Consider the following 27321-nt stretch of genomic DNA (forward strand, 5'->3'; position numbering starts at 1 on the left):
GAATATAAACACCTCCCATCCACAGAATATAAACACCTCCCATCCACAGAATATAAACACCTCCCATCCACAGAATATAAACACCTCCCATCCACAGAATATAAACACCTCCCATCCACAGAATATAAACACTTACCATCCACAGAATATAAACACCTCCCATCCACAGAATATAAACACCTCCCATCCACAGAATATAAACACCTCCCATCCACAGAATATAAACACCTACCATCCACATAATATAAACACCTCCCATCCACAGAATATAAACACCTCCCATCCACAGCATATAAACACTTACCATCCACAGAATATAAACACCTCCCATCCACATAATATAAACACCTACCATCCACATAATATAAACACCTCCCATCCACAGAATATAAACACCTCCCATCCACAGAATATAAACATCTACCATCCACATAATATAAACACCTCCCATCCAGAGAATATAAACACCTACCATCCACAGAAAATAAACACCTACCATCCACAGAATATGAACACCTCCCATCCACAGAATATAAACACCTACCATCCACAGAATATAAACACCTCCCATCCACAGAATATAAACACCTACCATCCACAGAATATAAACACCTACCATCCACAGAATATAAACACCTACCATCCACAGAATATAAACACCTACCATCCACAGAATATAAACACCTCCCATCCACATAATATAAACACCTCCCATCCACAGAATATAAACACCTCCCATCCACAGAATATAAACACCTCCCATCCACAGAATATAAACACCTCCCATCCACATAATATAAACACCTACCATCCACAGAATATAAACACCTCCCATCCACAGAATATAAACACCTCCCATCCACAGAATATAAACACCTCCCATCCACAGAATATAAACACCTCCCATCCACATAATATAAACACCTACCATCCACATAATATAAACACCTCCCATCCACAGAATATAAACACCTCCCATCCACAGAATATAAACACCTACCATCCACAGAATATAAACACCTACCATCCACAGAATATAAACACCTCCCATCCACAGAATATAAACACCTCCCATCCACAGAATATAAACACCTACCATCCACAGAATATAAACACCTCCCATCCACAGAATATAAACACCTCCCATCCACAGAATATAAACACCTACCATCCACAGAAGAGAGCGGCTGCTTGACAGTCGGACCTCGACTTGCTGGCACATTCTGAAGCATTAGTGTCTCTTTGGCGGGCCCAGAACCGTCAGGGCTGCTACCGTAGACCGGTCTGCTGCGAGGGGCCGGTGCGTCCTGGATCTCCGGGGTCTTCATACCCCCCTGCTGGAGGTCCAGCTGCCCCAAGAGGTACTGTCTCAGGGCAGCCACGAGCAGGTCCCCCTCGGCCTCCGCCCCCAGAGGACGAGGTCTGTCCTGGCGAGAAGACTGGGGTTGGAAGGAGGAGGACATGCCGGGGGAGAAGCTGAGGGAGGATGAGGACTTTTGACCCCTACCCGGGGCCTTGGACCAGGAGGGGTGGTAGTCTGCTCCAGCGCCTGATTGGAAGCGCTCAGTCTGTAAAATGAAATGGATGTGAATCCATGTTAAAGCATAATGCTAGTAATAATCTCCACGTACCCAGGCTTTATTTGCCCTGGGTGATGGGAGTGCTGAATGGGCAGGGAGGATGATAAGCCATTATTGGCCCTTGGGCGGATACCAATCGGTACAAGCAGAAGTACGGCATTGCTGAACTGTGCGTATATTTATTCTACGTCCGAGCATAGACATGGTAACGCCCCGCCTGCCTTTGGCCTACCGACACTGCCCGTCTTGCCCCAATGGTCTCACCAGACGCCTCCGAGACGCGAGTACAACATGGGACGTTATGCGCATGAGGCGATTTCACTCCTCCTTCTGGGTAGGAACAGAGTGCATTCTGGGATTGATTGCCCCAATAACATGAACGCGTTGGTCGTCATTGTGCATTTTTGCACCCGTTCACGTATGAAACATACGTTCACGTGTCATGGGCCCAATAACATGAACGTGCGCAATGATAGTCAACAGACCTGCGCTGGCTCGAGCTGCAATGATACATTTGGCATTGATCCCGTTGCTATGGCAACGCCCCGTCACTTCCGCTATGGGACGTAAAAGTCTGACCCCCGTCTACCTTGGTTTACAGAGAGGATTTTCAAAGCTCCATAAATCGGAATCTAGGAGAACTGTCCTTGGTGGATCTTCTGCCATTCAAAGTTTGGATCTAATTTGTGACTTTTACCTCGTTACTCCCTACATGTAAACATTGCTGACGACAGTTAAGCAGTGTGTGCTTACACTGATGATAGCAGTGTGTGCGTGCTGACTGTGTGTGTGGGGTGGGGCGGCGGGCAAACTCGTCCTCTTAAAGTGGATAGCGGCACAGCTTACATTCATAAATGCTATGCTAGCTTGGCATACAAAGTATTAACTATACTAAGCATGCAATAATGGCAACACAAGCCCAACATTATCATAACAATACAGATAGAAAGCACCCAGATTTCACATTAATCTTCCTCAGTGTTAATCATACCTCTAAAGGACTCCCACGCAGAGCACACACACGCACCACGCACCACACACACATACACACCCCCCCCCCCCCCCCCCCCCCCCCCCGCCCCGCTGGTCCCATGAGCCTCTGCCACCTCTAACGCTCTATAGGGGGGTGGGGGGGTGGGCAGCCCCTCATTTTTAGCCCAACCCCTCTAACCGTATACCTATAAATACTTAAATTATGAGGTACTTTTACTTTAATTGAGTATGTCCATTTTCCAATACGTTATAGTTCAACTCCACCACACCTTATAGGCAAATATTTTAAGCTACTTGTTACTTTGACGATTTAGATTGTTACAGAACATGCATTAACCATTTAAGGCCTAATGTATACCTCATGCATTCAACAACGCATATCAAACGACGCATTGTGAGTTTTTGGATCTATTAAAAAAAAAATTAAAAATGTGAGTAGTAGTAGTTTTACTTTGGAATTGTTAAAGGCCAACTTTAGTTTTTTTCAACCAAGGTTCATGCTTTAGGTTGTTATTAGAGAAAGTAAAAGGTGAGTGTATTTATTTTTTTATTTGCTGCTTTCTTTCGTTTTATGGATTTTAGCTGTTTTTGACAGGGGGGCGGGGACATTCGAGCATAGGGCTAAATATGTATTTATTTACAAAATGTTATAGCGATTTATTTTTTTATTATTTAGTATAGACCTACTAGACCCCAAGAAATCTGGCCACAAAAGATCACGGGATCTACTGAAAGTGTCAAACTGACACATTGACCCTATGACACAGTGTGGCTTCCCCCTAGTAGGCCTCCTTCACATTCAGTAGATCCTGTGATCCTGTTTTGATTCCAATACTATATTGTGGTATTGCTACTTTAATGTAAGTAAAAAAAAGTAAAAGATCTGAGTACTTCTAACCCTCTCCATCTCCCCTTCCACATCAGTGGGGGGGGGCATTCAGCCCGTCCCCTCTAGCCCCCCCCCCCCCCCCCCCCTCCGTGACGGACATGACAGGCGGCCAATCGGTGGCAGAGTTATTAATTAGGGGTGTGAACTCCTGAACCCTGGGCTGGTATAATTGGAGTCATAAGACCCCCGCTGGGAGAGACCATCAGTCACACACACACACACACACACACACACAGTGGATGTTATACCAACCACAGTTCATGAAAACACACAATTGTGTGTGTGTGTGTGTGTGTGTGTGTGTGTGTGTGTGTGTGTGTGTGTGTGTGTGTGTGTGTGTGTGTGTGTGTGTGTGTGTGTGTGTGTGTGTGTGTGTGTGTGTGTGTGTGTGTGTGTGCGTGCGTGCGTGTGTCTGTGTGCGAGTGTATGTGTGTGTATGTGTGTGCGTCAGGCTGCAGGCTGTTTATTCAGACACCTGCTCTTCATTTATACAAAGTAGACAGTTACATCCTCGGCAGAAACCTTATATCTCCATGTTTCAACTGTTTAATGTTTTTTGCATAACATAATGCTAGTCTACTTGAGTGCTCACATCTTGATTATTACTACTATTATTATATTATTACTATTACTTACAATTACTTTTACATTTTTGCTGTTAAGGTGAGATTAACTTCATAAACCCCACGTGGTTATCTCACCTGCAGAACTCAACATTATGTTGTTGTTACAACTTAGTTTCTTTTTTTTAAATGCAAATGAAAATAAAATATATACTAGGGTATGTACACTCCACCAACACTCCGACAAGACCCACCAAAGCTCCTCAGGAATGGTCTCACCTTGCTGGGGGTTTTGGGGACGGCAGGGGGGGCTGTTTTGGGGAGGAGACCCAGACGCTGGAGGTACATCTGGAGGTTTCTGTTCAGCTCCACCTCCACTGGCTTCACCCTCTGGTCAGCCGGGCCCACCGCCTCTGCTACCAGCCTGGAGGAGAGAGACGGGTGGAGGGTAGAGGGGCAGAGAAGCTCAAAGCTCTATATGTGACCAAACTTGACACACAGTGAGTCATTGGATTTTTTTTGGTTTATTGGTTGTTCAGTTTGACCAGTTTTTGGAGATATGGCTTATAGAGTTAAATTACTTAATTTCCCCTCTCCTGAAACAGCTAGTTTTGCCGACTGTCTCTGTATCAAAAAGAGTCACGTATTTCAGTGGTCTGTGACATGTTGGGAGCTTGAGGATAAGCTGTTGGTACACGGCATTATGATGCCACCAAGGCCTTTCAACATACATTTTAGTATTACAGTACAGTTTATTTTCTAAATATATTGTATGTTTAGTTGACTGAATTCGTTGGGTTTTTTGTCAACTAAAACTAAACTAAAAGTAAAGGATTTCATTTGACTAGACTAAAATAAAATTGAAATTCTGTCAAAATTGGCTACAGATGTCTTCTGTAAATGTGTTGGATACGATATGATACAACTTTATTGTCTTTGACATATCCTCTTGATTTACCGATTTTGGTTTAAAATCAGAACATACTGGTGTACAAAATTGTCACCGGTGGTGTCTTATCATGGAAGCAGGAATTAAGCTGCACGTGAGAGCACTCAAAGATTCTCTCGGCGTCACATCAAGGCCTCCTTGCTACAATTACACACATGCACGCACACACACACCTGTCATTTAATATGCCAGGACTAATTTGCACCTGCTTTTAGAGGCATAATTCTCCACGCAACAACTGAACCCTAGCTGTGGTAAACCTTAATGAATAGTCAACCACACTTCTCAAATATCCCCCTGTTCTTTGAACACACACACACACACACACACACAAGTACCTGCTGTCAGTGTTGTAGATGAGTTGGTGGTCCAGTGGTCTGTGTGGAATCCTCCTGAGTTTGGACAGCTCTCTGGATAGAACCTGCTGCGTGCGTTCATCCTCCCAGGTCAGCCCTGAAACACACACACACACACACACACACACACACACACACACACACACACACACACACACACACACACACACACACACACACACACACACACACACACACACACACACACACACACACACACACACACACACAAGTTTTACTCTATGTATGTACACAAGGTCAAGATGTAACACTATAGCACAACCTTAAACCTTAAAACATAGCGAGGCCCTGATAGCAACAAAGACGTTTCACTTAATTGGCTAAAACATGTCTAGAAGAAACCAAAGTTCTTGCAGCCTTGTTTAGTTACAGAAAAGAACCGGAGTCTCTTTTGTTTCACTGTGATAATCTCAGAACAGATCTGCAGAACGCTGTTCATGCTTCTGCCTTCAACTGTGAGGCTGTGAAACCAGCGGATGAAAGAACAGCACAAGAAGACTCCACACTTGGCCCAGGCCGTAGCGTAACGGTCTGGGCACCGGACTGGTAATCCAGTCGCAGTGTGCCGCGGGTTCGACTCCCGGACCCGACACGGCCTTTACTGCATGTCATCCCCCCATCTCTCTCCCGTTTCCTGTCAGCCTACTGTCTGTCCCTTCAAAAATCAATAAAAGGCGTAAGCCGCAAAAAAAATATCTTAAAAAAAAAAAAAAAAAGAAGACTCCACACTTGATAAAAAGATTGCACGAAAAATAATGTTGTTTCTGTATAAGGTTATCTCTGCTCGCTTCACAATATATGGTCATCAAAACTATTTGTACCGTATGAGACAAGTTCCACACTTTATTGTATATGAAAGGTCATACATCACAATCATATTTCTTTGCTAAGCAGAAAGAATTTCAGTAAATGAAGACAGCATTCACAGTGTGTATTCAGTCAGCAGAGACAGAACATCCTCTGAGAGGTAAGTATAAGTAAGACGGAATTAAATGGCTTATTGTCGGCGTCTATCTAGCTTCACACAGCACTCTAGAACAGTGCTTTTCAAACTATTTGTGCCCAAGGCAAAGCAAAGCAAAGGGCAATTCAAAATCTGTATATCCTTACAAAATAGCTTCTATAACAGTGGTTCTCAAACATTTTATGTCAAGGACCCCTAAATTGATATCTAGGCCTATTTGGTTTAAATGTATATAAAGAATGCAAATGTATTTGACATTTTTTTTCGATATTTTTCAAACATTCAATTCCTTCCGAGCTACTGTAGTAGTTCATCAATTTGGTGAGTATGTTATAGTATTAATATAAAAAATCTGTATCTAAAGTTAAATGGTAAATGGTGCATTTATATAGCCCCTTTATCCAAGGCGCTTCACATAGATTGTGCATTACAGTCACTCATTCACACCCATACACCGAAGCCATGTACCAACCAGCACATCGGGAGCAATTTGGGGTTCAGTGTCTTGCCCAAGGACACTTTGACATGTAGACAGGAGGAGCCGGGATTCGAACTGCCGACCCATGGATCATTGGACGACCTGCTCTACCTCCTGAGCCACAGTCGCCCCTTCTAATCTAAAGTTTAAAACAAATTGCAGTTTAGGAAAAAGTAATAGGTTATATTTGCCTCTAAAATGTAGTAAAGTGGAAGCATTAAGTATCAAGACATGGAAATACTCAAGTACCTTGGAATTGTACTCAAGTAAATGTACTTAACTTTCTAACCACCGGCTACACAAGCCGTTGCATTATTACGCTGAGTCTGCAGTTCCCAGGACTGAACCCATGACCTTGTGATTTAAAGGCAAGTCTCTCTAGCGACTAAGCTACCTGGCACGAGAAGCCATATTATTAAGGATATCGACACTTAAATCTTTAGTCAATGTCAGCATTTGCTCTCTGAGTGGAAAAGAAGTCTTGTGATTCAATATTTATTTTCAGTATTCAATATTTGTCATGGATTTATTTGAGGGTGTTGCCTCAGTGCGCGCGCGTGTACAGTATTGGTGTGTCGTGTATAATGCTTAGGTTTAGGTTGCTAGGTTTTTGGTTTACCTGGCATTCTAGTTTCTAGAGGAACTACACAGCACTCTCTGCGTTCTGTGTACAGTATATGTTTACCTTGTTTGCTGTAAGTGCCTGTTTAGCGTCTGCTAAATGCCCACGTTGTAAATCATACTCATAGGTCCAAAAGTGTTCGTTTTCAAGATTCAAATAAAAATATATATTAATAGCAGCAGATCTACATGCTCAAAACATGTAGCTTTGGGCCACATTTTGAGCTTAGTGGATCTGCTACTTTAGATTATCTTTGTGTGACGCTGTAGTAATTTACAAAGAAAAACACACAAAGTTAGAATATGGAGATCAAGGCTTCTGCTCGACTGCAATACCTTGTGTAATCAAGTGACTGGGGGAAACATCCCATCCCGTCAGGCAGAAAACGTATCCCCATTTGCCAACATTGTAAATGCTCCTCTCTTCCCTGTCAATTAATGGTGTACATAAGTTATGATGGCATACTACAGTGTCACAAAAAGGTAGCAAAAAGCTCAGAACGTTTTGCAATGTGACATGTTTTTATTCTTTTTTATTCTTATTTTCTTTTAGCTGAACAGTAACGGTTTGGGATACAAGGTTTCCACCTGACAATATACAAATAAATGGATTTTCTGCAAATTGTGCTGAGCGTGCGCTGGTTTGCCTCCCACTGTGAACGGTCCCATTATGGTTCCTCAGTAGGGGAGGAGACGAGGCAACAGCAAAGTGTCCTTGGAAAGTCTGCTGTTTAGTCAGTGACTCTTGACTCAGCAAAAAACTAAAATAAATAAACAATTCATCACAGGATGAGAGGCCTGATGAGCAATAGGGAATAATAAATGTGATTATACACCTTTTTTTTAAACAAAGCCTTTCCTTCTAGTGTTTGTGGTGCTTAAACATCTATGATCTACATGATTAGGTTGTGGGTTTGTCTCCACCCGCGCACATTTCTTTTCCGCGTTTTATTTCTGAATACAAAAAATATCATCTTCTTCAGTCCTAAGTTTAAAATGAGGAACAATGGAAGTCACCATAACATCATATTCATAATAATCACTGCAGAGACAAAACATGCCAACAGACTGTTGCTTCTACAACACAAAGTCACTGATTGTTTTCTGCTTTATTATTATTACGCCAACTGTACTGCCTAATTCATGATTAGTCCTACATTGTTGTCCCACACGGCCAATAATGGCTGATCTACAAGATCGCAACACGTTGTGATCTTGTAGCCTGGCTACTTTCAGACTTAACAACTAGTAGAGCCAGAAGATCTCTCACGGGATGCTTTGCTTGGGGCATTACACGTCATGCTTTCCTATGTTTAACGTGCATCCAAACATGGCATTTTGGCAGGCAAATGGCGGAGCCGGCGCCAAAACGCCAGATGGAGGAGCTCCACTAGACGAGCAACCAGGACATTCGGCAGATGGGGGGCTGGCATCTGGGAAAAGATACAAGGCATGCACACTGTCCGTGTCTTCCAGGTGAAAAGATACGAGCCATGCACACTGTCTGTGTCTTCCAGATGAAAAGATACAAGCTATGCACACTGTCCATAGGTTATGATGTGACCGACGTAAAGACACAAGACACCACTACACCCCTTTGGCAAGCATCATCGCTGCAAAAAAAAAACGCATCCGAGTCAGAGCTATCAGAGACAGCTGCATGCACGCTGCGCTGTGCCAGCATCCTCCATCAAACCACCATAAAACCCTGGGCATTAATGGCCGCTGTGATGGCGAGGAACACACGCGTTAATGGCCACCGACAGATGATGAGTGACACGGCGGCTTGATAAACGCCAGGGCCCCTGCCAGGGTGTTCCACCAGCCGCTCCCAACCTGTGGGCCATGAGGATATCGCGACTGGGAAAACACTTTAAAAATAATTATGATAATATATGAATTTATATTGAAAATAATGTGTAAATAAAATGTGATAATTAAAGTTATAAAAAATGTCAGGTGTAAAGGAGCAACTTGGACACTCAGGCGTGAAGGAAGCATGAGTTCAAGTCCGTTGCTCTCCCCTTGTCCCCCATATATGGGGACTAGGTTGGTGGAGGGTGTGTGGAGCCCAGGATCACATTAGATAATTTACACGGGGTGAAAAATGGGTTACAAAATCGTGGCATAAAAATTAATTAAAAAAAGATTATAATCCTTATACGGATAAATAGGAACTATATATACCTATCTTTTTATGTATATCTTTTTACAATATTCACGTGTTGTTCTGAGAAATAGGGATTGCCAGGTAAATGTGTTACAGACAGAACTACTGTATTGCTTCAGGGATGATCGCAACACAACCTTGGTTTGGTTTCTACACTCGCAGACTTTAAGGCGACCCTCATCTCGTCTACAGGGAGGAGGAGGAAGATGGAGAGGAGAGGAGATGAGGATAAATATGCAGAGATGATGAGGAGGGGAGAGGGAACGGGGTGTATGTGTGGGCGGTTATGAGGCTCAGAACAGCGGCATGAGCCTGTTTGAATATTCTAAGGGCCATTAGTGTTCCGAGCGGTGTGTGTGTGTGTGTGTGTGTGTGTGTGTGTGTGTGTGTGTGTGTGTGTGTGTGTGTGTGTGTGCGCATGTATATGTGAAGCTATAACAGACAGACAGACAGAAGTGAGTAAGCAAATTATGCAAGCACTAAAGATGGAAAAACAGACAGACAGACAGAAAGAGAGCAAACTGTGTTATCTTTCTCCAGCTGTGTGTGTGTGTGTGTGTGTGTGTGTGTGTGTGTGTGTGTGTGTGTGTGTGTGTGTGTGTGTGTGTGTGTGTGTGTGTGTGTGTGTGTGTGTTTGAGTGAGTGTGCACGTCAGGGTTTTTAAATGCAGATGTGAGTTGTGCCCCTCTAATGGTCTCTCCAGACAGCCAGAGCCAACATCTCATTTGCATAATTCATTTCTCCTCACAACTGCTTGATAAATGCTCCTAAATTCATCTCACCTCTCTCTCTCTCTCTCTCTCTCTCTCTCTCTCTCAATCTCTTTCTCCCCCCCAATCTCTTCCCCCCCCCCCCTCTCTCTGTGATATCGCAACATATCTCCCCCCTCTATCACCGAGCGCCTGCTTTGCCCTAATCAAATGGGAGGTGGTTGTGTCTTTCGGTTTCATTTGGTTTGTATATTTTTCACTGAAAGAGCATCAGAATTGGGTGCAAGCAGAGAACAGACCTGAAACAGCGTATAAACAGGTGTGTTGGTTAGCGGTTAAGGCACATCTCTCTCGTTGACACATTTAAACTCAGTCAGGTAGGACACCTACTGGTTGATAAGTAGTACTGCCTGAAGCTCATAGAGAAAATATTTGCTCTGGATAGCATGAACGCTTTCTTGGAAGAGCGAGCGGTAGAAGTCTCATGGCCTGCCACGTGGGAGACCTGGGTAGCAAGTCAAGCCCACAACACGTCACATAGCGAGCTTGTAGATAAGCTATTTCATACTTTTGCAAATGTTTGAAATTATCCCTTTTTTGTATTTTACTCGTGCTTTAAAGATTTTGCCTGAAGGAGAGCTTGTTGATCTGCCATTTGTTTTAATTTGTTTTTTGTTTATACATTTTTCATTTCCTGAAATGTAAGCATTTTTTACATAAGAGGTTTCCACCTGAAAGTAACGTGTGTCTTCGGAGGAGCATGAAAGGAGTGTGGAAGCTTTTAGTAGCATTCTGTGCTAAGTAGGGTTGCCAACCGTTATATAAAATAAGGAATTGTCCCTAATTTGGAAACAATGGAGTTAAGAGGTTTAATTTGTCTGAAGCGCCTTTTACTACTTTCCATTGGTTCAATATTCTTTTAACCAACACACGTAAAGGGTGTTCAATAGCACTGATTTATGGAGGGGGAAAAAAAATTGAGTTAGGATGATGGTTTCCACCGGACAGCAATATTTACATAGGCCTACCGGTACAGGTTGTTAACAATTTACCTATAGACTGGACCTTTTTATTCTTTACAAAAAATATCCACGCTCAATTTTTGAATTTTGGCTAATGTGTCTCCGCCCAGAATATGGGCGGAGACACTTGGGTTCCAAGTGGTTAATATAAGGTATACAAAAAACGGTGTAGAGTGAGATCTTTCTCTGGGCGTCCCTTATTTGAATTGTTGCAGGTAGTTGGCAACCATGGTTGGAAGCACTGCAGAAGTGTGAGCTGACAGTTAAGGAGAAACGGTAGCATTGGTATTTCTTGGGGCGTGGGGGGGGGACTCATTGTCATTCACTGTAAAAAGCAGCATGATGTAACATGCTGAAATCCCAGTCTGTCTTCAGCAGTATAGCTGGCAGGCTCCAAAGACGGGTGTATGTCTCCCTCTGTAGGCTATAGCTGGTATAACTGCAGTACAACATGCAAGCAAGGTTCCCCTAAAATGTTTGTTTTCCGACTCTGCCAAATGTAGTGACTCTGATTACGTCTGGTCTGATACTAAGTGCACACTGCACAGCCCTGAGTCTTGGTACTGTAAATGTTTTGATTTGGACATTTATTTATTTTATTTTCTGTTGAAAGGTTAAAGCTTTCAATTATTTAAGTATTTTAATACCTACATTAACCACTTCAACCCTATATAATTTTGGCCATTTGAAAATAGCTGATCTACAAGCTCACAAGTTGGGAATCGCTGCTATAGTGTGTGTGTGTGTGTGTGTGTGTGTGTGTGTGTGTGTGTGTGTGTGTGTGTGTGTGTGTGTGTGTGTGTGTGTGTGTGTTCAGTCACACGGGTCTTCCGGTCTCTCGAGCAGAAAATGCATTTCCAGGTGCATCCAATTTCATCCAATCAGGAGAGAGAACCCCACGAAGAGTATTTACCAGCTTGTGTTCCATGCAGTTCCAATTTTGTCTTGTTTATTTGTTTCATCACTTCAGATTCCACTTATTTATGCTGTACGAGTTCTCTCTCCTGATTGGATGACAATGGGGAGACCCCTGTTACTAAGCAAACTCTATAGCAGTTATTACAATGGGAATATAGAGCTGTTCAAAGGTATACTTTACCCAATTTATTTGTTGTCACATTTCCCAAGCCAATAATCCAATATTTGACTAATTGAAGTCAAACATTCTCTTTGAACCTGGGTCATCAGTACGCCTCTCAGTGGTTACTCACAATTGTTTTAAAGCTGCTATAAGCAATAATATGTCGCATTTTTAATGACTTTTTTTTATTCAGACAGCCAGAAATGGGTAGAACGCTCCCAAAAAACGTTTTGTCTCTGTGACACATCTAGGAGCCACAATCTGCATTCAAAGACTTTCATAGAAGGTTTGTCATGGGTCGTCTGCTTCCTGATTGGTTAGTCATTGCGACTGTTTAATTTTTCCAACCAATGACAAAGCTTCTAGGAACATCTTGAATGCAGATTGCGGCCCCTAGATGTGTCACAGAGACTACATTTCTGTCTACCCATTGCTGGCTGTCTGAATACCAAAGGAAAAAAGAAAAAAAAGTCATTAAAACTAGTATTGCTTTTAGCAGCTTTAATATAATTTATATTATTATTTTATATACCAGTAGTCTTGCATTGGTCTCCTAGCCACAGTGGAAAAAAGGTGAAGTAAAATGCTGAAGTATTCCTTTAACACAGATTCAAAGGCTTCAAACTGCTGCAAAGTGGGAGCGACATTTGGTCTTCTGATAGCAAGTCACCAAGACATTTTTAGCTTGATGTTGTTCCATTTGTTTGCTTTCATGTATTCTGCAGGCCAGCCTGACCAGGCAGAGCCTTTTTGAATGCTTCCCCAGAAAACACTGATTGAATCTGCAGCCTTCAATCACCTCCAAAAGGCTTGCTAAACTTCACATTCAAACCAAAATATTATCAAATTAAATGTTGGCTAAAACTGACATATTTCTATCGTTTTGATACTGATGCATTTTAAAGGCCGATACAGATATGATGAAAATAATAATATTTACCAAGGACAAATTTGGAAATTATGTTATATTGCGACCAAACTTGGTGGTGTTGACGTGACGTCACTCCATAGACATTACATGTTAAAAGACCTACATTCAGAAGCCATAACGCTTTTTCTGAAGGTAAACTTTATTCTATTTGTTTTAGCGGTCTTAACATCTTGTTTTCTTCATAATAATATTGGTCTTTTACATTTTTACATTTGGAAACGGCCTTAAATGGTGCAGAGAAAGCAGGTAGGGATGTAACTCTGGTGTAGCTCTGGACCAGAGGTCAACAGTTTGTGTGGGAGGTTGATTGGAGTGTGTACATGCGTGCACATGCGCGTGAGTGTGCACGTGTGTGGTCAAAGGTTTGCGTGGGAGGTTGATTGATGTGTGTGTGCACATGTACCTCTGCTGGACAGCTTCTCCAGTAGGACTCTGAAGTGTTGGACCACAGCAGGGGACACATCATAGGTGACCGTGTCCTTCACTGGGACAGAGTGACACCTCCCAAACATGCCATCTGCACACAGCAACATGGAGACACATGTCAATGATACAGTACTGTACGCCTCACACTGTAGGAAACCACATTGACTCATGCACTGGATTTATACATTTAGGCTACATGTAAAGTTGTTGTTTTCGCCTCGCTCTCGTTTGCACTCTTCATTTCTATAATATATATAATATATATATTTTTATCAATATTCTACTGTTGTCTTGGTCTATGCTGCTGCACCAAAATAAGTTTTACTCTTGTACCTGTATACAACATGTAACAAGTACAACCTTGAACCTTCTTTTTTCTTTTATTTTTTAAAGCAATCATTTACAGACAGAGTGTTTGTTCAGTAGCAGGGTCTCCTCTGTCTCTCCAGCTCTTTAGTGAACAGATTAACAGAACATTGTCGGGTGTATTAAAGCAGTGGTTTTCAACCCTTTTCATATCAAGGTCCATTATTTATTCAGCATATGAGCCACGGACCACCATTTGATGAGATTTAGCCTCAGACCCAATACTTTTAGAATATCTTATTGTCGTTGGATAAGATTTTGTCCACATTTGTGGTACCATTAGGATAACATTGATCAAAATAACAATTCTTCTACATTCTCTAATTGTGTAGACTTGTAAATTAGGTAATGCAGATGTTTAACAATATTTAAACTCTTGAGAGCGTGAAATGAAACCAAATAGACCCATTTGGGTCCATTTGATTTCATTTTACGCTCTCAAGAGTTAAAGATCTACTTAGGGTCTATTACCACTGGTGGTCCCCAGACCACTGGTTGAAAAACACTGAATTAAAGAAATAAATGTGTGGAATGTGGATAAAGGTTTAATGCACTAACAATGCAGCTGATAAAATATTGCAGGCGGGAACATTCAAGTTAGACATAACAAGCTAAACAGCAAACAGTTATAAAAATAAAAGCATCACGTTTGAATAATGTGAGTGTTATTGTCCTTAATAGCAATATGGACCTCCCTATCCTCCCTCTTGCATGCATGTGTATGTGTGTGTGTGTGTGTGTGTGTGTGTGTGTGTGTGTGTGTGTGTGTGTGTGTGTGTGTGCAAAACAAACACTACCCCTTTACACACACACACACACACACACACGCACACACACACACACAGTCTGTTTCTCAGTCTCTCAGACAGTCAGTTGTAAAATGGCACAGCAAGGAGTTCAACTGCACCAGGAAAGGTTCTGCTGTTCTATCTGTTTGGATCTAGTGAAGGATCCAGTGACTATTCCCTGTGGACACAGCTACTGCAGTGTGTGTATTGAGGGATACTGGAATCAGGATGATCAAAGAGGGAGATTCAACTGTCCACAGTGCAGACAAATATTCACCCCAAGACCTGTTCTGAAGAAAAACACCTTGCTGGCTGACATGATGGATGTACTGAAGAAGACAGGAATCCAAGATATTCCTCTTGATAGCTGCTATGCTGGACCTGGAGATGTAGCCTGTGATTTCTGCACTGGGAGAAAACTGAAAGCTGTGAAGACTTGTCTTCAGTGTCTGGTGTCTTACTGTGACACTCACATCCAGCCTCACTATCAGTTTCCTGCCTTAAAGAATCACAAGCTGGTCAGAACCTCCAGCAAGCTTCAGGAGAATATCTGCTCTCTTCACGACGAGGTGAAGAAGGTTTTCTGTCGTACTGACCAGCAGTGTATCTGTTATCTGTGCTGTATGGAAGAACACAAAGGTCACGATACGATCTCAGTTGCAGCAGAAAGAACTGAGAGACAGAAAGAGCTGGATACGAGTCAGCAGAACATCCAGCAGAGAATCCAGGAGAGAGAGAAAGACGTGCAGGTGCTTCACCAGGAGGTCGGGTCTATCAATCACTCTGCTGATAGAGCAGTGGAGGACAGTGAGACAATCTTTACTGAGCTCATCTCTTCCATTGAGAGAAAACATTCTGAGGTGAGGGAGCAGATCAGAGACAAGCAGAAACGTGAAGTGAGTCGTGTTGAAGAACTGAGGAAGGTTGTGGAGCAGGAGGTCACTGAACTAAGGAGCAGACATGCTGAGCTAGAGCAGATCTCACACACAGAGGATGACATCCATTTTGTGAACAGTCCCACCTCCCTCTCAAAGATCAGTGAATCTCCATACCCAATCAGCAGTAATGTTCATCATCTGAGATACTTTGAAGATGTGACTGTGGCTGTGTCAAAGATGAAGGACAAACTAGAAGACATTCTCAAAAAGGAAGGGACAAATGTCTCAGGGATGGTGAACAGAGTGGATGTATTATATTCAAGACTACCAGAACACAGGACCAGAGCTGAGTTCTTACAATATTCATGTCCAATCACACTCGATCCAAACACAGCAAATACAGAACTATCTCTGTCTAAGGGAAACAGAAAAGTACAATTCTCACAACAGAACAAACTAGAAAAAGTGCCCTTCCGGGCACAGGTCTCCACCAGGTTATCCACAGATCCGTGCAGTTAGAGGTAAAAACACTTTTCGGCCAGTTATAGCGCCACCTTGAGGCTGAGTTGAAATTGTTCATGTGGCATTTCGTCCTCGGCCTAGTGGGAATGTGGGTGCACAATTTCACGGAAATCACGCGATGTGTTCATGATTTGCAGCATTTTGTTTGAAACTGAGCACTCCTGTGAACTTTGGAAGCCAATCTTAACCAATCAGGATGGAGTCTGATAAATCTGAAAGACCCGTTTCGTTGAATGGCTCTAGAGAGACTGTGTACCAATTTGCGTGATGTTTGGACAAAATCTGTAGGTGTACTGTGCAAAAACTTGTTTTGCACAAAGCGGCCTCCTGGTGGCGCTATAACAGGCCGTTCTGGAAAGTTTGGGGCAGAGGTTCATGGTTGGCATCCAGGGAGTGTGTGTGCAAAATATGGCATCGACCGGGTTAACGGTGGCCGAGATTAGCTGTTCACGGACACACGGACGGACACACGGACGGACGGACGGACGGACGGACACGCGGACGGACGGAGTGCAAAACATACTCTCCCCACATGCCTTCGGCCTGGTGGAGACAACAATACTCATATCCATATCACTCAGATAGATTCACTGCATGGAAACAGGTTCTGAGTAGAGAGGGTCTGACTGGACGCTGTTACTGTGAGGTAGAGCGGAGTGGGATCAGTGTTTATACATGTATAGCAGTCTCATATAAAGATATCAGCAGAACAGGGGGAAATGTTGACAGTGGATTTGGATACAATGATAAATCTTGGTCTTTACATACTTCAGATTATCATTCAACAGGAGATTGTGTTTTCAGACACAGAAACATTGTAACTAAAATCCCAGGCCGTGTGTCCTCCAGAGTAGGAGTGTACCTGGATCACAGTGCAGGTACTCTGTCCTTCTACAGTGTCTCTGACACCACCATGACTCTCCTCCACAGAGTCCAGACCACATTCACCCAGCCTGTCTATGCTGGATTTGGCCTGAATTCTGGTACTGCTGAGTTGTGTGATCTCCAGTAGATCATCATCGTGTTTGAATCTCACAATTAACTCCTGAATATTTTCTTTATAATTCAATTAATCTTCTGTTTTTCTCAAGGGCAGCATTCTCAACTTCCAAACTTTTAGGAGAAACTCTATATCCACATACATATTTATGTATTATACATATTTGATGGAGGGATAGGCTTTCTTAATTATTTGGAACTTGTATGTTATTTTGTCTTTGTTGTTTTTCTCTTTTTTATTTGATGTAATCATGGTGATGTAAAATGAATGGTTGGTAGCAGCATCAATTAGAAGCAAAAAAAAAAAAAAAAAAAAGATAAATAGGGGAGAGACAGGTATCAATACGATTTATCTTCTTCCTGCTCCTTTACAAAGTAAAATGAATATAATCATGTAAAACCATAACTAAAATGAAATAAATAAATATGAAATTAAATTAAATTGTCTGGTTGTGTGTATGGTTGTATGTGTATTCACTGTATTGTGTTTGCATTATTCTTTGACAGTACTTGAATCTGCGCTTACATTCTTTACGGTAGACAAGCTTGGATACTGTTATAATTGACAGTATCTTGGTTTGACCTGTATATGTTGTCAGTATGTGACTCTCTCTCATCTGCATTTTAGTCAACTGAGTATGCATGACGCTGCCTGTTGTCATCTTGTTCTCTGACCTCACTACTTGCTTATACAGAGTACTCAACCCAAAGTATACTCCTAGTATTGAAAAGTACAAATACAAAGACATCTGTCATTTTCAAAATGTTTTTATTTTTTTTGTGAATACAGCAGATCTTCACGCTCACAAGGTGCCGCAATGTGATACATTGTGAGTTGTGAAATTTTCCACTGCACCTGATTATTGCAGTGAATGTGAATGTTGTGCACACTGCCGGTAGGCCAAGGAACTCAATCCAAGAATGTTTCCAATCTGTGACCAGGGCAATGAATTCTGTCCCATGTTACAGTATGTGAGATAAGTCTTTAAAGTGGAACTAATGAGGTGCAAGCAGTCCATCAGCTGTATGGGCTCTACTTCAGAACGTGTGTAATAACTTTTACATGTTCTCAGAAAGGGACAAACACTCACAAAGTAACAGCAACCATACAGCACACAGACAAAGACACAGAGGTAGACACTAAGAGATCAGGGGCAATGTTGATTTTCTGTATACAGTATGTTACTATAGGTTATTACAGTGTACTTGTGCTGAAATTAATACATAACTACACTGAACCTAGGCTATAACATGCACATGTTGATCCATATTACTGTTGATACTGGGCATAGGCTACACACATAATACTGAATGCCCATGTACCTACAATCACATGTCTTTCCTGATAGTGATGACCCAGATAAAAGCAGATAAAAGCCTGCAGGCACTTAAGGCCGGTTCTTGGGTAACTGCCGCTCCAGGCAAGCTCTCTAGTAGCCTCGGATTAATTCACTCAGGCAAACGAGTGATAGAATATTGATCATCATTCCTTTCACCATCAAAATATATATTTTTTTCTTGACTACATATTGCACACTGGTACCTCTAGAGCCGTGTGGGGGCTGATATATGTATGTGTTGTGTATCGATGTATGAGTGTTTGTTTTAAAGATTAAAGAGGGTGCTTTAGGAATTGTAAACATTTCCATGCACACAAGAATGTAACCAGAGAGCAGAGAAATATCATCAGACATTTAAATCAGCAAATCAAAAAACTGATGTTATAATCTTGACAGGACAGAGGACATTCCAGGGCACACATACAGCTACAGAACATAGCTCATTAATGACTATTAAGAGCTATGTTGATCGGCTAAATTTGGCTTTGGGGATATAAATGTAAATTGCGCTGTTGTGCCTTGTCCATCCATCTTCCATCAATCCATCTTCAACCGCTTATCCATAGTCGGGTCGCGGGGGTAACAGCTCCATCAGAAAGCTCCAGACTTCCCTCTCCAGGGGGAGATCCCGAGGCGTTCCTAGACCATTTTGGAATTATAATCCCTCCATCTGATCCTTGGTCTGCCCGGGGGTTTCCTTCCAGTGGGACGTGCATCGAGGACCTGCCTAGTGAGACGCTCGAGAGGCATCCTTACCAGATTCCCGAACCACCTAAACTGGCTCCTTTCCAGGCGAAGAAGCAGCGGCTGTACTCTGAGTCTCTTGTGTGACTGAACTTCTCACCTTGTCTCTAAGGGAGATGCCAGCCACCCGTCTGAGAAAACTCATTTTGGCTGCTTGTATCCGTGACCTTATTCTTTCAGTCATGACCCACACTTCATAGGTGAGAGTAGGAACGAAGATTGCATGGTAGACAGAGAGCTTTGCCTTCTGGCTCAGCTCTCTTTGTCACAATAGTGCGGTACAGCGATTGAAATACCGCCCCTGCCGCTCCGATTCTCCGGCTGATCTCCTCCTCCCCTCACTCGTGAACAAGACCCAGAGATACTCCGTTTCCTGATATGAAGGCAGCCTAGTGTCCTGAACATCTATTCCTTAAAAATAGCCCATCTACAAGCTTGCGCTTGTGCGCTTGTTGATCGGCTGTTTTCAGCAAACAGATTTGGTGTAGAGGGAAAAAGGAATGGACCTAGTTTAGAGCCGTGGGGGACTCCAGGAGTATGTTAGCCCCGCGTAGCCATAGCCTTCATCTGCCTTTCCAAAGCATATTGCCCCAGGAGGATTAAGTCTGGCCCCTGTGGGAGGACTTCACGGCTGAAGTGGTGACGAGCAAACCAGAATTGTCTGGAACCAGGCTATAACAAACCAGGGCCCAATGCAAATATGGGGCGGGGCCGCGGGACATTGCGGGGAAAAATCTAATTCTGAGAGGGACAAGACTAATATCTACACACTCACATGCAGTGATATTAGAGAGGCTAGGAGTAAGGTACAAACATCTCAGAGACAGTGACAGTGCACCATCAATGCAACAGGGCCCAGCTGCATAATGGAACAATTTAGCCTGGTCCTTTTGCCTCGTCTGTTACCATGGTGACTTTCATCGTTCAGTGTTTGTGGCCATTGCAGCTAATCAGGGGGTAGTTCAGTAGAGTGTGTGTGTGTATATATATATGTGTGTGTGTGTGTGTGTGTGTGTGTGTGTGTGTGTGTGTGTGTGTGTGTGTGTGTGTGTGTGTGTGTGTGTGTGTGTGTGTGTGTTCATCTTGGTTTGAAAAGAGCACCTGGTTCTTAAGCCACACGATGCTGCTTTTGTTGACTTTTTAGAATTAAATAATGATTAGGCCTGTAAAAAAAAATCGATTCGAGTTAGAATCGCGATTCTAATGCCGTCCGATTCAGAATCGATTCTCATTTTCCAAAAATTGATTTTTTTTCCCCTTTTTTTTCTTGCACAAATGTACCTGTGCATGCAATGCATTATGGCCTGGGTTTCTGCATAGTGCATTTACTACCAGCTAAGCTAAGCCTGCCAATTGTATTTATTTTACACCTGTTTTAATACTAATGTATTGTTCTGGTATTGAGTGAGAAGAGATTTTGTAACTTTTGTACTGGTTCAAATTTGTGCAAGCTAAATAAATGAGACATGTTCTTACTCTTGGATTTAACCTTTGTGTGTTTAAATCATTCAGTTGATAAAACCTTTACAATTATACAAGCTTTTTACTAAATGTACTCTGCTTTCATGCCAGAAGACTGGAGTAGATCATGCAAAAATTCTATTTAAAGGTATATTCAGTGATTTCACTCAAAAAAAACCTAAGGTTTTTTGACCCCCAGGGGTTAACTGGGGACAGGGAGGAACTCCTTATATGGTCAGCACACTCTATAGTATAGAGGATCATCACAACAAAACAAACAAATAAGTGATATTTGAATTAAGTGAAATCACTGAATATACCTTTAATTGTTTTTAATAAAAATATAAAAACTGCTTTAGAATCGAAAATAAATCTTTTTTGAATCGAGAATCGAAAAAATCGAAAAGATCGTTTTTGAATCGAATCCTCACCCCAAGAATCGGAATCGAATCGAATCGTGGGACACCTAAAGATTCGCAGCCCTAATAATGATGTATGTAAAAGGTTACATGGAAATACCATGGACACAATATTTGATACATTTACTTCTTTTTTTTTAACCCATTTGTTCTGTTTTGTAATTTGTAGTTTACAGGACACACAATCAGTAGTGGAGTAAAGGCCAGACTGAGAGAGTTCACACAATAAGATCAGCTAACAAAGAGAATACAAGAGTCCCAGGTGACACCTAGAGGAAATGAAGAGCAACTTCTCACATTTATTTGTCATGATCCTTAGATGCCAAAATCCTAGCTTAAAAAAGTGTACACTGTATGGCTTAAAGTGGCACTATGTAACTTTTTTTATTAATTTAATATACTGTCCAATATAAGTGAAACATTTTACCCAAATATGTAAAGTCATGTAATCATTCTCTTAAAATATGAATTTATGAATGAAAGTGAATAATATACAATAAAAAGACCCTTCAACTTCATCTTTCATTGACATACAGTATGGGAAAAGGGCAGGACTGTATGTTTCTAATGTTGTATGACCTTACTGCTGCCCAACTCTACACAGTAGCTTATCACAGGGCACAGCCTAAAGCTACATCTGATCTGGGTTAAACAAATAGGTCAAGTACCAACCTGTTGATCCTTCCACTTATACTCAAGGTCTTCAAGTCTTTAAGTCAACCTTAAAGGACCAGAGTGCTTCTACATGTTTAGTCCACTGAGTACAAATCAAATAAATAATTGTTGTCGGGCAGAACCTTAGTAGGTTCATAGTTCTTCTTTGTATGTTTTTCTCATAAATTAATGCGTGATTTTATACTTTTTAATCACTCAAAAGTGGCAAAACATATACGGTTTTGATATAAAATAGGTAAAACAGGGTTAAATATATCTACATTTACAGTACATATATTTCTGCTGCTATTTTAAGTGCTTCATTGCCTTTGCTACTAACCATGCATCTTATGAAATTGTATGATTTACTCTACTGCAAATGATGGGAAATTGTACAACAAATATTTCACCACATTTTTTATGTTATTATTTCTTACACTGAACCTATAAACCTGTGTGATGTTTATGTTTATGTTAAAGTCTCAGCAGTGACCAGCAGAGGGAGTAGAAGCAGATATTAGAATGGTTAAAGGGGTTAGTTCAGATTTTTGGACTTAAAGCGGTAGGAAGTGGTGGGAGTTCTGGTCTGGTTTTGGTGAATATGAAGTAGTTCTGGTCATTTGGTGGGGGCCACTCATTAAAAATTTAAAATGAATTAATCCACAAAACTATATCGTCATTTATGAATGAAATTCAAACCAACCAATTTCCAAACAACTCCATAGATCAGATAGATAGATCATGAAAGCACTGCCTGCTGATCAATCCCTTCCTTGGATCCCCCGTGCACCAGATCACGGCACGGTAAAGTCCTTTGGCTTTCCCTGATGATTAAAGCACCGTGTCTCACAACATTGACAAACGATCTGTATCAAAATACCACAAAGTCGATAGACACCCGAGACCAGCCAAAACACAGACGGAGGGACCAGCACAATAGTCAGAGAAACAAGGTTGATACAGACCTCTGACCACCTTAACCCTAAAACGCTAAACTTAACTTTTGTCAAACCATCACTAAAGTCTAAACACGGGTACATTTTACTCAACATACTATATTCCTGATTCTTTAATATTTCAGCATGACTTTTCACAAAAAAACGAAAAATAGATCATGGGAGGGCCCTATCATATGGGGTCAAAACCGGTGAAAAATGTGGGTATTATTTTAAAAACATTCCTAAAAAAAGAATAATGGTCCTTCTCCTTTGGTGACGGCCCACCCTCTATAACTAAACGTGGGTGAAATTCACCCGAACATCTGCGTGTAGAATAAAACAGGGATGTGGGCAGGGAAACTAACCTACCTTCAATGATGTCACTGAGCATCATTAAGGTACTGAAAAAACCACCCACCTCAGACATCAGCAACATTAAGAAAACTACAAAAATATAATTGTCCGGTTGAAAATCACCCACGTTTAGTGTTCTAGGGTTAAAACACAGATAGGAGAGCCAAGCAGTCAGAAAACCGATGTCGAAACAGCCCCCAGACCAGTCAAAACACAGAGAGACCAGCAGTCAGAGAAACAAGCTTGATACAGACCTCAGATCAGCTTAAAACACAGAAAGAGCTCCACCTGAAATAAACAGACCGCTGATGTTGTGACCATGTTCTCACACCCCAGGATGACACACGCACGCACTCTGTCTTCCGTTGTTGACGTCTTGTCTCCAATCAGAATTAGATCAAGAGTGCATTTCAAAAAGGGCGTGGCATGAACAGGACATTTCATTCAGGCTGAAACTAAACACACAGGAAGCGGGTTCGGAGGAACATGCGGCCAGCGGTGAAGTAGCTGTAATGTCACACTTTTCCTGTTTTCCAATTGGTTGCCCCGCTGTGTCCCCATTAATATTATATTAAAATGTTCTAATGGTTGGGTGGGTCGGTCAGTGGACCCCCTGCGGCCCCCCATCCACCGTCAAGTGCACATAAATGGATATCAACAGTGCGACATACTGTAGGTGTGAGGGATCCTCTAGTAATCTAAATCTGCAAAGTAACTATTAACTAAAGCTGTCAAATAATGATGGAGTGGAATATACTGTGGAGTATACAGTACAGTATGGGTAAATGGAAATAATACAGCAGGATACGTATGTACTTTTCCATTATTGGATTACACCTTCAGTGCCTGTCCACTCTGACATCTCAGATGCTGGGAAGCGGTGATAACAGGGAACATTACCAGATGAGAACTCGCCAGTAAACCGATACGTATTGAGCGATTGACAGACAGAGGGAGAAAAAAAAGCTTTTCGGATTAGAAAACAGTAGGGCTAAAAATAAACCTCATTATTCTCAATCAGAAATATTGGGGACGGAGACAGACAGACAGACAGACAGACAGACAGACAGACAGACAGACAGACAGACAGACAGACAGACAGACAGACAGACAGATCAAAGGTTTTAAGTCTAGGTTAGTGTGTGTTAGTGTGTCCTGGGCATGACTTGAACTGTTCCGTTGTAACTACCCTCGTCAATGTAGTAGGTGCATGAATGCATTTGCAATTACTGTGGACTAGGTAACTTGCATACAAGAAGGCACTATTCACCAGTGGAATCTACCAACAGTCAACGCTACCTGACGGCCCCTCCCATGAACATCTTACTGGGAAGAGAGGCAATATTGACCCTATATATAGACCCGGCGGCCTTTGGCTTCCAGCTGTATTTCCGCCCGCTGTCGGACTAACCCCGGAATAGCAATGGGTGGACTTCCAGGCACATGCAGGAGAACAACTACAGAGAGCGCTTTAACACCAAGCAACAGTGCAAGACTAAGATCTTTGTTTCATATGGTGATCCAGCCTAGGACATACCCACAGACTGGTTGTCGGAGGGTTTCGTCAACTTGGGATGTCCGCCCAAAGACGAGGCAGAAAGGCTAGCAAAGTGTGCCATCTCTGCTGCCCTATATGCCACTGCTTGTGCCCATGGAGTGATGAGTGATGTGTGTTGTATCATGAGGACATACATTGTTAATGTAACCTTTACTGCACCTAAAATATTTGTGTTCCTGTATGCTTTCCCTGTGTGTAGACATAAATAAATTGTTAAACTGTGTGTGTGTGTGTGTGTGTGTGTGTGTGTGTGTGTGTGTGTGTGTGTGTGTGTGTGTGTGTGTGTGTGTGTGTGTGTGTGTGTGTGTGTGTGTGTGTGTGTGTGTGTGTGTGTGTTCTTACCATTGACACAGATCTCGTACGGCATACACAAGTCGTTCTCAAACAGGCAGCCTGAAGAGAGGACAGAACAGCTCGTCAATGCAGGTGATCGGACATTTCTATTCTTTCTACCACACACACACACACACATAAGGGAAACTTTGACAGGAAAAGACTCGCTCACCGTATAGAAAAAGAAGTAAAACTCCTTAGACTGAGAAAAATATTTTTTATTTTATTTTATCATGCTATGTGCTCATGGTGCTCTGTGCTCATTGTGCAACACACACACACACACACAATGAACAATTGGCAGTGTTCATTTAACTCCGAGTGTGCACAAATTAAAGCAAATGTACAGGTAAGTGGTAAACTTGTGTTTTCTAATAATAATCAAAATTTGCAAAGTAACTTGTAACTAAGGTTTTCAAATAATTGTATAGTAATAAGTATAATATTTGCCTCTGAGATGTAGTGGAGTATAGGAACTATCGACAAGTATAAAAAAATGGAAATGTGATCAATTTGATCTGCACAACAATATCGCACATGATTCGTTATTTTCATAGGAAACGTGACAGCTCGTTGTTGAGCCGGTAAGGTAAGAAACCCAGAATAAGTACATACTAAGCAGAAAAGACAATGGAAATACATTGATTTAGACAAAGCAAAGTTTTGAAAACCTATACGATAGGATGCCTATGATCTAGTTACCCATTTGGACATTTAATTTACGGAAACACTCAAGAAAGTTGTTTGAGAACCACCCTGTATTCGTCCCTGCCTTCTGGTCATTACAAGCTGTGCTCTCTGAGAAAGGAACATTTCCCAGGATGATTTGAACAGTGGTCTGTTCAAATCAGGCACCAGCTCCTTCCTGATGAGGCCAGCCAATGAAGGAAGGGAAATCAGTCATCTTGGGTGGAGGAAGCGCTTGAAGGTTCAAATTGGAATTTCATTGCATAATGCCTTTGACTTATTTCACTTGTACAGTAAATGAAAAAATAAATAGTTCTTAGGAACTTTCTTAACTCACTTCAAATTACACCATGTGCCACATCTACAGTACAGCCTCCCAAATTATTCTGTGTTAAGGGCGATGACTAATGCACAGACTGAGAGACTAATCATTAGGGCTTAGGCCCACAGTAAACACATATATCTAGTGTCACTGTCTAGTATAGGCTGGTATAGAGTATAGACTTAGGGATAGCTGTTGTTCAAGAACAGAACTGGAATAAATGCTGTTCACCTTTGTGAACAACATACAGTACGTATACTGGACGGACGGACGGACGGACGGACGGACAGCTAGGCTCTGTAGCTCTGAATGTCACGGGAAGAGAAAGATAAGATGAAAGGGTCATAGGAAGAGAAGAGAGCGAATGGGTGCTGAGCTGATAAAGGGGGATGGTTTACCTTAGCGAGCACGGGGGGTGGGGTGTAGTGAGACAGAAGAGAAAAACATAAATGGAGGGAGAGATAAAACATAAAAGGAGCACACACATAATTGTCTACCTTTCATCGATTTCAAGGGAACGAAATTACCTTGTATAGATGACTTTCTTTCATTATGCTTGAGGTAAAAAAAAAGTATTGATCCGCCGCATATAAACAGATACAGATGGATCTACACGCACGCACGCACTTAATGTTATGGCAGATTCATGTGAGCAATGTGTTTGTGATCAGAAATGCTGTGCAACTTGTTGCTTCCTATTGTACAAGTTGGTATGGATTGGGCTCATGATTCACAATGCAACAAGTTGCAACTTGCAACCACAGAATCAGAACTGCACCGCCCTCAATAAACTGTTCACTCAAGAAGAAACACTCTAAAAAAGTGTTGTACCCTGCCCTTTTTTCCCTTCTTTCTAATTATTTGTTCGGCCCAAGAAAATTGTGTTTATTGTCATAATTTGTCAGCTGCCGAGTTTGCTTTGTCCGAGGCTTAAAGGTCTTTAAATAAATACTTTCTGAAACGTCCATGGGACAAGTTCAAGGGAAATTCTCTTCTGGTGCCCTGAAAGGGGGCGGGACTGCAACGCTCTATGTACCTCAAGTACCTTGGTGTAGGCCTACCCCTATTTGAGAAACACTGGTTTAAACTACGCTAAAGAAATCCTGTAGCATGGACATCAAGGTTCCCCACTCCCTAACTAGTCCAAACTAACCCAAAATAAGTCCTGTTGATAGTGGAGCGCCCCCTCCTTTCTCTGCAAATA

General features: G+C 42.0%; 2 protein-coding genes across 2 annotated transcripts in view; one reads left to right on the forward strand and one right to left on the reverse strand.

Annotated features, from left to right (window-relative positions):
- LOC310871279 (receptor-type tyrosine-protein phosphatase N2-like) overlaps positions 1–27321 on the reverse strand; it is a gene marked incomplete at both ends in the record, with an annotated part of 183112 nt that overhangs the window by 152592 nt on the left and 3199 nt on the right. The window contains 5 exon segments of the mRNA XM_083782764.1: positions 1169–1568; positions 4305–4449; positions 5313–5427; positions 13732–13845; positions 25118–25168. Coding sequence (XP_083638890.1) covers positions 1169–1568; positions 4305–4449; positions 5313–5427; positions 13732–13845; positions 25118–25168 — 825 coding nt within the window.
- Positions 15001–19478, forward strand: LOC310870522 (E3 ubiquitin/ISG15 ligase TRIM25-like; the record flags this gene model as incomplete). The annotated part of the gene is made up of 3 exons (XM_083781760.1): positions 15001–16080; positions 17239–17291; positions 19352–19478. The coding sequence occupies 3 exons, from the start codon at positions 15001–15003 to the stop codon at positions 19476–19478; spliced, it is 1260 nt and encodes a 419-aa protein (XP_083637886.1).

This window comes from Protomyctophum parallelum (assembly GCF_964188405.1).
Source record: "Protomyctophum parallelum genome assembly, chromosome: 14".
Taxonomy (NCBI): domain Eukaryota; kingdom Metazoa; phylum Chordata; class Actinopteri; order Myctophiformes; family Myctophidae; genus Protomyctophum; species Protomyctophum parallelum.